Source organism: Mizuhopecten yessoensis, unplaced genomic scaffold, assembly GCF_002113885.1.
Source record: "Mizuhopecten yessoensis strain PY_sf001 unplaced genomic scaffold, ASM211388v2 scaffold11071, whole genome shotgun sequence".
NCBI classification, from domain to species: Eukaryota; Metazoa; Mollusca; class Bivalvia; order Pectinida; family Pectinidae; genus Mizuhopecten; species Mizuhopecten yessoensis.
This window is the reverse complement of record NW_018408865.1, coordinates 26546-42028: the sequence shown is the minus strand read 5'-3', so window position 1 is coordinate 42028 and position 15483 is coordinate 26546. Positions and strand designations below refer to the sequence as shown.

At 37.3% G+C, this 15483-nt stretch overlaps 1 protein-coding gene across 2 annotated transcripts in view; it reads right to left on the bottom strand.

Moving 5' to 3' along the window:
- The window catches only part of LOC110465346, a 34270-nt gene that overhangs the window by 3675 nt on the left and 15112 nt on the right, over positions 1–15483 (bottom strand). For both annotated transcript variants that reach the window (XM_021521099.1, XM_021521100.1), the window contains exons 3-5: positions 8811–14478; positions 4920–7254; positions 654–2236 (exon numbers count right to left, since the gene is read on the bottom strand). In XM_021521099.1, coding sequence (XP_021376774.1) covers positions 5462–7254; positions 8811–14475 — 7458 coding nt within the window. In that variant the 5' untranslated portion in view covers positions 14476–14478 and the 3' untranslated portion in view covers positions 654–2236; positions 4920–5461. The remainder of the gene's footprint in view (positions 1–653; positions 2237–4919; positions 7255–8810; positions 14479–15483) is intronic.

The window sequence follows — 15483 nt, the reverse complement described above, 5'->3', positions numbered from 1 at the left end:
TGCACCCATAATTTGAACCAATTTACTATATGTCTTTAATCCAGGATAACAGTAATGTTTAAAGGTACCTCATCGTTGATAATATAAACTGTTACATCCCCACAAGACCAGGTAATGACTGACTTGTACATGAAGTCCTGTAGTCTTAACTTTGTTGCAACTGAAATCCGTTCCATTGACCTAGAGGTTCTGGAATGGTACCAGACCTCCTGAGTAAACATTTTGCTAACCTATACCTATATGTACCTTGCTGACCCATATCAAATGTTACCAACTTTATGTGATTGTCTCAAGCCATGATCACAAAAGTTTTTTTGACAATTGATGTAATACTTCTATAAGGCCAAACAAAAAATTATTTGTTGTTTCCAGTAACTCTGCGATTCCTACCCTATTTGTTTTGTACCTACTCTAAACTTTTTAAGGCAATTTTCAAAGAAGCACTGTTAAAGTCAAGATCACTCTCCTATATTAACTATATAAAATTATTTGTTAAAAATTAAATTTGTTACCTACGTGATTTTTTTTACAACATGTTACAGGAAACAATTATTATTTTGTCTGGCCTAAGTAAAAATTTGAGAAATTTAATGAATTTAACGATCCTGTGATTTTTTTTTTATATGTTGACAAATAATGTTTCTGTACAGTACCTATTCAGTCCCCGCCTCTTTCTTGATGTACTCCTGGGCATGAAGCACAGGAATAACAGCTACACAATTATCACCAGGAGATCGGCTCCTTTCTTTTTCCTGGGATGATTTAGGTATATTTAACGAAGCACCATCCTGGTTAGAAAGATATATGTAAGCAAGATCCTTATTCACATGGAGATTCTGTGACTGGGGAGGCTCTTCTGCTGCTGACCCAACGCTATCGTCTGTTTTGTGGAAATGTTTACTTGAAAAGGGATCTTTTTCTGAATTTCCAAATGTAGGTATAAAATTATCTGTCTTCTCGCCAATCCCAGAATTAATGCATGCAAGATCCTCATTCACATACTGACCCGGTAGAGGCTGTTCTACGGCTGTTCCGTCATATGTTTGACTGAAATGTTCCTGTGTTGGGTCTACGTTTTCTATCTTCACTTCAACATCAAGGTTTTTCTCAAATGATGAATTTGAAAGGGAAAATTCATATTCAGGGTCTACAGGTTCTCTCTTTACCTCTGTTCTAAGGTAGCCATCAACCACAGCAGGCTTGTCATCTCTTCTGTCTAATGTCTTCTGGTGGTTCCTTGAAGTTGTTGAAGATTGCAAATCCACTGAACTGTTTCCTGAACTCCTTGGCTTTCCAACTTTGACAAACAATGTTCTAGATGAATATCTTGTTAATCTTTCATCATTGTCATCAGACTTTGTCTCGCTATCATCATCACAATCATCATCTTCATCATCATCATATGAAGTTATCTGGTTGTCAATTGAATTTGATTTTGGCCATATATGTGTTGTAGTTGTCGATGCATGTTTCGTATTATTTGTATGGGAGCTAGAAGCTCCTTCTCCTATACAATCTTTCACATCTTCATATGAAGAGTCAAATAAGTCATCTATCAGTGCTGGTGTTAGTGTACGTCTTTTCTTATATATTCTTGGTTTTTTGATGATGAGCTTGTCAATTTCACTGGGTGGTCGCACTACATAAACCACCTTTGTGACTGGTTTGATGGATCCTGGTGACATCTCGCTTAAATGTTCCAGCTTTTCATACGTGTTCTGTGATTGACTTGTATTTGTGGATGAAGTATTCACATCTGATACCTGTTGACAAGACGAGCAAATAACGTTGTTAGTTTCAAAGTGTTTATGTTTTTTAAAGACCTTTTGTCCATTACAACCAAACAGGAGATTTCTAAAGCATAAACAGCATTGTACAACATTTGGATCATATTCCTTGGATTTTGTTCCAGCTTCCCACTCTAGGTTGTACTTTGTAGGTCTTCCCCGAGCTCGTTTCTTTTCCTGATTCTGATTGGTTATCACAGTCTGATATTTTTTGGGTGTATATTCTAGTTTGGGCACAGTATGATCAATGCTTAACGTTGTTGGACGGTAAGAATCTTCATTTTTGGAATGGATGTCATCACTGTAATATTTGAAAATTCTGTCTCCATCAGATGTAGATTTTGTTTGACAATTGTTGTCGGGTGTTAAACCTGTATTGGGACTGGTGTTTGATGTTGATTCTGTAGGTTCATCAATGTTAGGCGTTGATTCATCCTGTTTATCCAAAGCTGGAAGCAAATGAGCATAAAATAATGGAGAAAAAAAATTAGCTTCATGTATATAGCTATAGGGAAATACAATTTGTAAAAAAGAAACCATCAAATCACAGCACAGGTACATGCAATGACTAATAATATTGATCTTGTTATATTATACTTTCAGTTGCTGAATATGTATATTCTACGTACCGTGACTGAAAGTCTAACAAGATCAAAACAATTAGTAGTTTTGTACCCCTGTGGTCGAAGCTGAACATTTTACTCACTAGGAAAGTATTGTAAGTGAACAAAATTTTCACTTGGTGAATTAGAAATTCAACCACAAAGCTTGATTCTTTTCATCAACTTTAACGTTAATAAAAATATCAAAAACTGAAACCCAGAACTGGCATCACAGTATATTCTGTGTACATCTTTGTAGTCCCTGTGGTCTACAATCAGTATCGATTTTTAACATCCGTTACGAAAATATAGTTCAGGCTACTGTATAATTATAATAGTGCAAGGTATGGGATCGATTTCATAATATATATATTAATATTAGTACTTCTGTATATGTGTCAGCTCCCTTCTATATCTAAGACTTAGTCCGTGTAATCATGTTTTTTCTTTCTTTAAAATTTGCTCATATAACCTATGAAAATGTACACACGGGTTTACGTTCTAGATTTCGTTTGAAGATCCGTCAAAATTAGTGACGCGTTCGACATTGTCATTAATTACCCAATATTGCCTTGCGTTTTCTGCGGCGTTCTCCTGTTAGCTTTCGGTTTCGATCCCTAACCATGCGATAAGATGGAGTCTTTTTCCTTTTCCGTGGCATTGTAAATCTGAGTATACGGTCTGAACGAAACTATGTAGAATTTTTGGCACTAGGTTCCGATTTCGATAGCCTTATCAACCGGAAATGACTAGACCATTGTAAATAAAAANGTAAACGATTGAATAAAATCAATTGTAATTTAAGGAAAATTTGAGACCGATAATGTGCACATTCCCCTACTAATGTTGAAACAGTTTAGGTGGCTCAGAAATATGCTTTATACTTATGAATATCCATAGGTAGGTTTTAAGTTCCCTTCATCCCACATGCTTTTGGCTAAACATCATGACCCTCAAGTATTCAGTTATTCAGAGGTAAATTGTTTTAAAATTTTGATTCATTTGACCCCTGTGAAAATTATTCTTGAAAAGGGGTACTGATAGTTAATTCGGAAAAACTTGATAAATCTCATCCAGCATGCCATGGGGAATATATAATGGCATCTCAGCTAGTCATACAAAAGAAGTCCTTTAAAGGTTTTGACATATAGGTCTAGATCATTCATTTGAACAAAGATGATAGCGCACTAGCCCTTCATTCCAGCAAGCTTGGGCCACCAATATGACCATCCTAATTAGCCTCTTTGTAATTCAGAAGGAGTCATTAAAATGTTTTAAAACATTTGAAAATTGCAACCTTGAAAGTGGGTTAAGGTCATTTCCTTAAACAAACTATTTATATAAAAAGCTCTTAATCTCTGCATGCTACTAGCCAAATATCACCACCCTATGTCTCTTTGTTATTTATAAGTTGTTTGAAAACTTAAATACTTTTAATCCCTGTGACCTTTCAAGATGGGTCATTATGCTTTTATTTGAACAACAAAAGCAACACTTTTTCTCGGCATAGGCCTCCTTGTTTTTCATAAGTTGTTTTGAAGTCTTGTCGCATATCATTCTCGGCTTCTTAGTTAATCAGGAGTTGGTAAAATGTTTTAACAAATTTGACAACCATAACTCTGAAATTGGATCAAGGTAATTAAAGTTAACAAAACTGATAACCTTTAGTATGCATCATCACCCTAGCAACAACCCCTTGGTGATATATGCATTCTGTGCTGTTTTTGATAGTTGAACATTACCCCTCACTTGGACTTCAAGAAATCAATGCAAAATAAATCTCATTAAAAGTAAAATTACAAATATTTCCAAATCTGGGCTCTCCGCACCAATGGGGCAACATCTTTTCTTTATAAACATTTGATCCCTGATCCCAATAATGCTTCATAACAAATACAGTTGAAATATAATTTACTATTCCTGAGGAAGAGGCTTTTAAAAAATAAACACTCAAATTACCGGCTTTTAGACATTTCTGCAGAGGAAATCATGGTAACTATTAATATAAATTGTACATAAGGCTACAGATTGGCGATCTAAACTACAATATATTTCCATGTTTTGACAATAAAACTAAGTTTCCAGGGGAATGCATCTTTGATTTAATGGGGTATCTTGCATGAAAAAACTAGTGGTGTTCTAAAAAATAAATCCATGATAAATATTCCCACAATATATATATTTTGAAACTGGTTTACTTTGATAAAAGAATCTCAAACTTGTTGTACCTTTCCATATTTATTTTATAAATATGAAAATTGTTTCATAAAGATCTAAAAATTATCATAACATTGCACGTTTCCTTTCAGGAACATTTTCACACTTAAAGTCTTCAAAAGTATATCGCACGTATATCAATTAAATTTAACTTTCCAGAATTGAAATAATAGGTCACTTTCTTTGAAACAATTTGTGATATCAGTAAGACTCTGACAACTACAGTAGTCTTTATGTAGGACCTTTAATTAGCTGTTGTTAGATATAAAATCCTGACCACGTTGAGACATTATTTTGTACACTGGTGTAGTACCTGTTAATTTGCTGTGGTCATCCCTTTAAATGACATGGCCTCCTCCCTGTCTCCTTTGATGAACTGTTGTTTAAACAATCGATAGTCAACCACAGCTGTTTGAAGTGAAGCCCCGGTGTGCAGCGCAAGTTTTGACTCATGATCCGAGTGGCATAGAGTAGTATTTCAATCAGACTGGTTTGTCTGTCTCTGAACTTGAAAAAGGTTTTGTCATCCATGAGGTTATATAAATGTTTCTATATTGGTCTAGCTCGATCTGGCAGTGTCTTTTAGAGATGCTCTCATGTATACACATAGCTCACAATAACACCATACTTAAGATTTCCTGGTAATGAATAGATAAAAGGTTGTTTGGATAGTACTCCTTAAACTAGCACAGCCAATACAACCTCCTTTAAATCTTTAATAAGAAGTTCATGATCTAACAATTACACACCTCTCAAAATAAAAGTATAAACCAACAGATACATTGTACATGTACTATGAGAGTAATTAATTCTCAGAATATTCAAATTATATAACAAATGTTCATCAGGATTCGGCTATACAAAACTATCGAAATCAGGTTCTTGTTTGATAGATCTAACATCCAGTATTATAGGAAGGCATTGAGCAGACTCTTCATCAGCAACGCTTGTATTGTCTGGTACCAAGTTGGGTTCAGAACTCTGATTCTGTGTTTCTTGTACATGATACTTCACGTCACCCTCTGACAAATGATAAATAGGGAGAGGTTTTGTGTCAGTAGAAACACTTGCGGTTATGTCTGTGGCTGTATTGTCGATTACGGGCTTCATTACTGACATGTCTCTAGATGACTGCATTACAGGGTCATCTACCAGGTCTGGAACTTCATAATATATGTCTTCGTCTTTTTCTATCTTAACTTTGTGGCCAAGGTAATTTGAGACCGTAATGTTCTCCACTTGTCCGCTTATAAACCTTGTGTCTTTCCCCAGGTCCTCCACCACAGTCTTCACACATGGATCATTCCACAGCATGGCCTTTGCACTCTGACCTTGATTCTCCTTCCCTGTCGCAAGTCTCATGGCTGCTACATCGTCACAATACACATATATCTTTGTGTCGGATTCCTGTTCACTTCCCTCACAGACGTCCTCCTTAGAAATACTGGTTTTAATCCTCACCTGGCTGACACTGGTGTCTGATGTCATAATGTTGTTATTGTTACTGTTGGCGTCTTCCACAGACGTTCCAGTGCAGAAGTATGCGTAACTTAAGTTCTCACTCCGATTGATGTTAGTGGTTGTCGCTCCAGATGATGTCTCTGCAGAACTGTCTGAAATAGATGTGTTGGTAGCGTGGATGTGAAGTGGCTGGTTGTTAATGACCATTTTGCCGTCGCCACTTCTTTCCTCATGGCATTGTATCACCATCTCTTCTTTAACCCGAGTATAATCCATCCGAATCTCAAAGTTGGAAGAATCCTTAGGAGCTGTTTCCAGTTCTGTCATCGAGTTATCTTGATTGTTAACATGTACTTGGAAATCTAATGATTCTATGTTAGGTTTGAACTCTGCTGGTTCTTCCAGCTCAAAAGATCCTTTGCCAGGTGGAGTTTTTAAAACCTCATGTTTATGGACCTCCCGAGTAATGAACTCAAGTTGATTTTGATTCTGACTTGTTACTTTTTCTATTGTTTCAGTAGTTCTACCGATGGTTTTATCTACATTGTCTCTGATATCAGTCAATTCATAGGAAGTTTCTTTGTTCATTTCTTTTGATACAACATATGTTTTAATATGTCCTGTATTTGGTTTACAATAAACTCTAGTAGGCTTAGCAACGGCCGTAATCAATGTCTTGTCAGCTGGTGGCATCACTACATACACATTCCTTGAAAAGAGCTCATCCTCATCACATTCCTCACTATCACTTCCAAAATCAAGCTTTTCATATCTGTTCTCTCTCCGATTTGCTTTAAACTCAGAAGAGAGCTGACAGTCTAGTTCACAGGAAGGACAGGTCACATCACCTGAATTTTTATCGCTGTCCTTCTTCCCAAAAAGTACATCTCTCATACACACAGAACACTGACGGGACTTTTTATTCAGGACCAGTTTTCTTTTTTTTGCCTTCTTTCTTTCATCCACATTTGTCATCACAATCTGCTCATCTGTGTCCAGGGAACAGACAAGAGTGTCTGATTTGGTTTTGTTTGATTTGGTTCTACTTTCTACCTTTCTCTTCTTTATTTTCTCTTGAAGTTTCAGTTTAACAGATTTTTCTGTTTCCATCTTAAAATCAGCCATGTTTGGTTTTGATTTAGGCGAGTCCACACATATGTTTGAACGATCATCAGAACAATCAGATTCTGAAAATAAAATCATAAAAAAATCAAAAAGTTTGACACATAAACTCCCCTATACTTATTTTGCAGTTAATACACTGATGTATATTTTATCTTATCTTATAGGTGATATCCAAATAATGTTTATGTGATGCTACTACATTTAAAATTATTACCACCATCTTACTAAGTCATATCAATTCTAAGACACATATCTTAAATGAAATTGAAAGTCAAAGATGTGCATATGTAAATGATGGAAAACAACACAACGTTAACATGAAATGATAAAAAAAAGTGTAATGTTTAAATAATGGAATCTCTACGATAGTCTACTAGCAGTTAGGCAGTGCAGGTGAACAGCTTGATTAAAATGTTATATTTTACTTTTTCCCCCCATTTAGAACAATTTTATTTCCAAGCGAAATTTAGATACATTATTGTATGCATTAAAAAAAATATAAATATACATAAAAAAATGCATTTACCGGTAATTTACAGAAAAACCAGCAGCAAGACGTTTTGAAATATAGGCAAATCAAACAAACAGTTTTTAAAAGGTGACAGTACCCAAATCGGATCACCAAACCACCATCATTATTCATTTATGGTTGTATCAAAGGAAGAATATCGATGGGTGTTCACTTGAGATATGTATAGAACGCTCTGAAGTCACCTATCAGCGTGTCCAGTTTTTGAGAATGTCCGGACCCAAATCAGATCAAGGCTTGAATTTCGCAGTATCTTTAATCTAATTCCGTGACCTAATACACCGTATCAAGTGCCATTATATCCTGTTCTCAAGTACCTGTTTCAAAACATTGAACCACAGGTACTAGCCTCGTCTGTCAATACATGTCATGATTATATAATAGCTGTGCTGTACTGTAACTGTTACCCGTGATTGAACAAGACTCGATCGCGATCAATTGCTATTTTGCTTTCTGATTACCGATATTATCTCGGGACCGATGCTTAGACCCCTTCCGCCTCTTATTCTTAGACATTGCTGTACTGTGATTTCGGACCTTTAATTGGGTGTGCAATAGTATCACATTACAATGTGTTTTCTTTGTACGATGCAGTCCGCTTATCCGGAAACGATAGTCGTGCTAGTAATTGTAAAACCGGAAGACGGTGACCACAGTTCCGGATAGCATTTTAACCGGCTTAGCAGAGACAAAAGCTAACTGGAAATGAGTTTGTGAACGTCATAATTGTATCCATTTATTTTGAACTCACAAAGAAGTTTTGCCTTGTTATTTTCTATTTACAGTGTGTGATGAAAACGTTTGTGACCATGACATAATTTTCTGACATATTCTAACAGCGAGTCCATAGAGGAATGACATGTTACTGTGTAGCCGACTGTCTATAACCAAACTAATGCTGTTATACAATTACATTAATTATCCCAAGATATAAGTAAAATGTGCTCCTTAGGAGATGAGGGGGATGAGTGTGTATGGAATTGAACTGAATGTAACATATATTGTATTTAAATGGTACTATGTTTGCGATATGTTGGTTTTACTCTTTGTATTTCAGAGGGAAACATATATTCTATTGTATATTTTTACCTTTTCTGAGTTTTGTCCGTTTCATCCCGAACTTCACTGCTCTCGTTTTGTAGGTTACTTTCTTTTTCATGGCCCCTTTTCTATGCTTCTCCCCGTTGCTATGTATTTTCGTGTCTGTCCGTAGAACCTGCCCTTGTCCTGCGTCCTTTTCGTTGAGCTCTTGCTGCTTGTTTATCTCTCCATTGTTCACTTCTATCTCGCTAAATAAGTTCTTGTTGACCTCAGTGCTATTAGCTTCTTTATCATTAAACCCATTGCCTGGATTTATCCCAATTTTAAATTTTATTTCCTTACGGTCTTCTATCTTTCCAGCTCCATCTCTGCCCTTCGTCTCTTCGATTGGGCAATTATCTTCCGGGTTGATGCAACGCCCTTCTTCATCAATTTCCAATTTGATGTATTTCTTTTTAAAAGGTAGATTTCTGGTTGTCATCGAGACGCCTTTAACTTTCTGCATACACGATTCTGAAACCTCATTCGACACAATGGACAGTTTTGGCTTCAACATGGTGCCTTCACTTTTGTTCAATTTAAACAGATCCTCTTTTGAAACCTTTTCGCCATCCAACCGACTTGTATATGATCTGTGAGCACGAGTCAATACAGCTGTTTGAGCAATACCCGAAGATCCGTTGGTATCTCTACATTCTTTGACAAAATCCTTTGAAATGTTCGTCAGAGTTGGTCCCTTTCCGTGCTGTTTACAAGATCTGTCTTTGCTCTTGATACCCTTTATTCGACAGGCAGAACTAAGTTGTTTCCTTCTTTTCATTTGATCAGACACTGATGCCTGCCGCTTTTTACTCTGTATCTGACCACTAGATACCAGTCCAGCTTTTCTGCACAAGTATTGAAGCTGAAGTTTCTTGGCCTCCTCATCCATAACATCCAGTTCCATAAACCAACACTTCGGCTTCTTCCCAGTTTTCCTAAAATTAAAGTGGAAACCCTTTGTGGCAAGGGGGAGTCGGAAATTATCGTCAAATTTTGTCCATGTAGAATGAGAATTTGCATTTCTTGCATAGGGTTTTTTCCTCATATGTTTTTGTTCTGCTTCAGGACAAGATTCATGATCTCCAGTCGGCGAAAATGGTATGCTCTTACTAGAACCACTTTGGATTTCACTACTATTACCTGCTTGTTCTTCTTGCAGAGGACATATTTCAGATGAAACAGATGACCCTCTTTCACTAAAACTATCTACACGGTGTGATTCTGGAAACAACTCAACACTATCGGTATTGCTATCATTCTTAATGCCAATTTTCTGCCTATCTTCATTTTCCTGAACGGTACAGACGCGTGTAAAATCTGGATTTTCCATTGGATGGTCCTCTTCCTCTCGACTTTTCTGCAGGTCGTTTCGATTCGTATTTTCTTCGGAGTGTAATGACTGTTTTGTGTCTTTATTGTTCAACGAGTTACAGTTTGTATCTATTTGCATCTCTTGTACTTTAGAGCTGTTGATTCCCATTTGTCCAGAATCATGCAGATTTGCAACTGAAACACTGTCTTCTACATCTGATGTGTTCCGACGAACGACAATGTTACCAATTTCTTCAAAGTTAGTTTGAGCAATAGATTTAGTGTCGTTCTCATTTCTTTGTGAACTCTTATCATCTTTATGAACAAAATCTGACGGCAAAGCATTACTTTCTTTCACCGGAGGCTCTTCAGTCATACTGATATCAGAGTTAATTGATTGTGTACTGATAATTTTGTCAAGTGCTTTATCCTGCATGCAAGGATTTTTTGCATCACTTTCCTTGTGGTTTTCTGTGGTCTCTTCTTTGACTTCTCTTGGACTGATGTCTGCTATGTGTTCATTTAGACTGATTTTAACAGTGTCCTCTTTTCGAACTTTGTCAGTGGAATTTCCACTCGGACCGTTGGAGTGCTGGCTGGTACATGTATCTACTGAAGGGGAGTGCTGGCTGGTACATGTGTCTACTGAGCTTTCTTCCGAGTGCCCACCAAGACCGTTGTCTTCCAAGTGACTACTGGAACCATTGTCTATGCAACATCTATTAGGGCTATTCTCTGGTGAAAGCCCACTCGGGCCTGTGTCTACTGAACGCTCATTGCCACCATTAACTGAAAACATTTCACTTGTACTGTTGTCTCCGAATTGCCCACATGGACTTTGGTCTGCCGAATGTCCACTTTGACTGTTGCCTAATGAGCACCCATTTTGAATGCTATCTGCTGATTGCCCACTTTGACCGATGTCAGTGGAGAAGTCACTGGTACAGGTGTCTACTAAGTGATCTCCTGGTCCATTATCGGTTAAATGCCCACTCATACTTTTATCTTCCAAATACTTATGTGAACCATTGTCTGCACAACATCCACTAGAAGTGCTGTTACTTGGGTTCCCACTTTGACTGTTGTCTGTCGAGAGCCCACTTTGACTAGTGTCTACCGATTGCCCACTTGGACTGTTATCGGTCAAATGCTCAATCATACTTTTGTCTTCCAAATGCTTACTTGAACCAATGTCTGTACAGCATCCACTAGAACTGCTGTTCCCACTTTGAACGGTGTCTTCCGATTGCCCACTTGGACCGTTGTCTGTTGAGTACTCACTGGATAAAGTGTCTACTGAGTGACCTTTAGGGCTATTTTCTCTCGGGAGCCGTCTCAGACCATCGTCTTCCAAGTGCATATCTGAACCATCGTCTGTACAGGATCTACTACTTGGATCAGTGTCTACTGGATGTCCATTGTTATTTGCAGAGTCTTCACTTGTTATGTTGTCTACTGTGTGCTCAATTCGACTTCTGTCTTCTGATGGTTTACTCTGACTGTTATCTGCTGAATGCCCACTCTGACTGTTCTCTGCTGAATGCCCACTCTGACTGTTCTCTGCTGAATGCCCACTCTGACTGTTCTCTGCTGAATGCCCACTCTGACTGTTCTGCTGGCTTTCACTTCTTTTCTTCTCGTTTTGGGTGGGAACACTTACATTTCCGTCTTGTTTTTCTTTGTGATGTTCCGGTTTTGTTTGCCCACTTTTCGAGATTTGTGGTTCCCCATCTCCACTATCCTCTGTATGTTCGCAATCCATGGTATTTTTGCGTCCTGATTTTTTACACGGGGACAATTTGACCTTTTTCCTTGGTCTTCCCCTTTTCCTCTTTTCTCCAACAGGTAACTCCTGTTTCACATTTAGATTTTCAAGATGTGATGGTGATGTGGCACTATCCTTATCAAGGCTGCTTTCCTGTTTAATTTGTTTCAGGATGTGATTGAAACCTGACTGATACTCTGATGTTCCTTCATCATGACTCAAACTTTGAGACTCATCTTCCTCCCCTTTTATCAATGTCATGTCCAAACTGTCCAAGTTCTTTAGTTTTTCTAGTTCTTTTTTAGTATGCATTCTCTTATAATGCAGCTGTAACTGGCTATGTCTTTTATAGGGCTTCTTGCACAACTCACAAAAGAAAGCGTAGTTTCCATGCATGGTACCCACATGAGCCAAGAGATTTTGTTGAGATTTTCCTCCATAAGGACACAGAGGGCAACGATAGGGACGGTCTGCCAACTCGTGGGTTTTCATGTGCGCTCGTTTATTTGACTTGTTGGAAAAGGTGCGATCACATACATCACAGGAGAATGGCCGTATTCCGCTATGTAGTTGAAGATGCTTTCCCAGAGATGACTTGACCTTGAAGGTCTTGTTGCAAATGTGGCAGGTAAATGGTCTCTCATCTGTGTGTCGTTGGGTGTGCTTGTTCCTTGCAGATGGAGATTTGAAATGTTTTCCACATAATGGACATGGGTATTTTCTTTCTTCTGAGTGAACGTGCATGTGCTTTGCTAAGTCAGATTTGGTTTTGCAAGCCTGTTGACAACCAGGATGTGTACAAGGGAATGATCGAACATCACTGTGCTTGAATTGATGGAGGTTCAACTCATAATTTGTTTTACATCGAAAACCGCACTCTAAACATCGAAGAGGTTTTGCTGAGGTGTGACGGTAAAGGTGATACTTAAGGTCACATGGTCTTTTAAAGCTATGTCCACATATTTCACAATGGAATGGGCGGTCCTCCACATGGCTCAAAAGATGACTGGAAACATTGCGCTTCCATTTTGTGGTGAAGTCACAGTAAGGACACTTGTAGTTTTTGACTTTTGAATGTTTAGCCTGATGACGCTGTAAATCGATTCTGGATCTGGAAGCATATGGACACAGTTCACATTTGAACGGTTTAGCTTTGGTATGTCTCGATTCATGTTCTAGGAAAGCTCCTCTACTTCTTGCTTTGAAGTCACAATAAGAACAATATATAAATGGTTTGGCGTGCGTTTTTCTGTGCTGCATCAACTTGGGACGTTCCTTGAATACCAATTCACACCGATCACATTTGAACTGCCCTATTACTGGGGGCCTGCCTATTCTATGAGCTGACCTTTTGCGCGGGGATTTCAGTTTTGATTTTAAATTTTTTGGCCTACCACGTTTAGGTGGTGTTTTTGTTGGTGAACTTGACGAGGTTTGTTTTTGCATATCATGAACGCAAAATGAAGCATCGTGCTCAATTTTTATTTGTTTTGATGGGCATTTGCTTTTCTTCGATATAATTTCCTTTTTGCGTTTTTGTTGAGACACATTTAAACATCCTGATGGAAATTGGGCCCCAGCTGTAGCAGCAGCAGTCTCGGCGCTTTCCTCTTCAGCAATACGAAATCCGATAATTTGTTGCTGCTCTTCGGCAGTCATCTTTGTGTACGAGTCTTCAAAATCCTCAGATGTAGAACTTGTTCTTGATGATGTAGCTGTAGCTGTAGCTGTGACGGATACACACTTTTTAGGCCGGCCTCTTTTTCTTTTTTGTTGTGGTGCGATTTCAAAAGGGAGGGTTGACAGACACCTACTACTTTCCATCTTAGTTCCTAAATTTCCAAAGTTCGTGCTCTGTGCATCAAACATGTTTTGGTTCCTTTCCACAACATTTCCTGCTACTTTTACATTTGATTCACCTGTTTGAGATTCATTAGCGCCATCAAACTCATATTCAGGTTTAAAAGAATACATTTCTGCTGTATCATTTGCTATTTCAAACACGAAAGCTTCCTGAACTTTCTTCTTTTTTGATTTCTTAGGTGTAACCCGTGCATGTGTTTTGTTCTTCCTGCGACGTTTCTTGCGAGCGGGACTATTGATTTCTGCATATACTTGGATAACAGGAGGGGTATCTTCGGATGCCTCTTCTGACAGGCTGCTATTCGGTGATTCTATCAAACAACAAACATTTTGCAATGAAAGACTACATTCGTTAGCACTATCAACATCTGACACAGCTGGGAACATACTTTGACAGATATCCAGGGTTTTGTCGGTGTTGGTACTGCTCGTATCATAATCAAATTCTTTCTTTGTAATACAAACTGGAACATGTGCCAGGTGGCTGGAATTTGCTGGCCGGGCTATATTGGTGTTACAATGTGACAGATCCAATGGGGTAGCATTTTCCATTCCAGTGTTGACCCTCATCTCAAGAGGGGAGCTTAATTCAGTGTTTGCCATTCCTATTACATGAAAAGGTTTTGTTTCCATTTCCTCATCATCCGAGATATTCTCGTACACAAATCCAATCAACTTTGGTGAATCAACATCACCAGATTCTGTCAAAGCTGTCGACGCATAATACTCCATTTTCTGAAAAATACAAACAGAAATGATTTCCTAGTTTATTGTCGTCATTATACTGTTTGTAGTATTTTATATGATAGAGGATTAATTCTACAAATGTTTTGGAGTAAAATTAAGAAATTCAGAATTGAAAAAGAAAACAAATGCAAACAACAAAATGTGTTTGCAATACTTTAAACACACTTTTTTTTTAGCATGTTGTGTAATATTCTGTGTAATGATATCATGTTGTGTATTATTCTGTGTAATGATATCATGTGTAATATTCTGTATAATTATATCATGTTGTTTATTATTCTGTGTTATGCTAGCATGTCGTGTAATATTCTGTGTAATGTTAGCATTTTGTGTAATATTATGTGTAATGTTAGCATGTTGTGTAATATTTTGTGTAATGATATCATGTTGTGTAATATTCTGTGTAATGATATCATGTTGTGTAATATTCTGTGTAATGTTATCATGTTGTGTAATATTCTGTGTAAAGCTAGCATGTTGTGTAATATTCTGTGTAATGCTAGCATGTTGTGTAATATTCTGTGTAATGCTAGCATGTTGTGTAATATTCTGTGTAATGATATCATGTTGTGTAATATTCTGTGTAATGCTAGAATGTTGTGTATTATTCTGTGTAATGATATCATGTTGTGTATTATTCTGTGTAATGATATCATGTGTGATATTCTGTATAATTATATCATGTTGTTTATTATTCTGTGTTATGCTAGCATATTGTGTAATATTCTGTATAATGATATCATGTTGTGTATTATTCTGTGTAATGATATCATGTTGTGTATTATTCTGTGTAATGCTATCATGTGTAATATTCTGTGTAATGATATAATGTTGTGTAATATTCTGTGTAATGATATCATGTTGTGTAATATTCTGTGTAATGCTATCATGTTGTGTATTATTCTGTGTAACGATATCATGTTGTGTAATATTCTGTGTAATGCTACCATGTGTAATATTCTGTGTAATGATATCATGTTGTGTAATATTCTG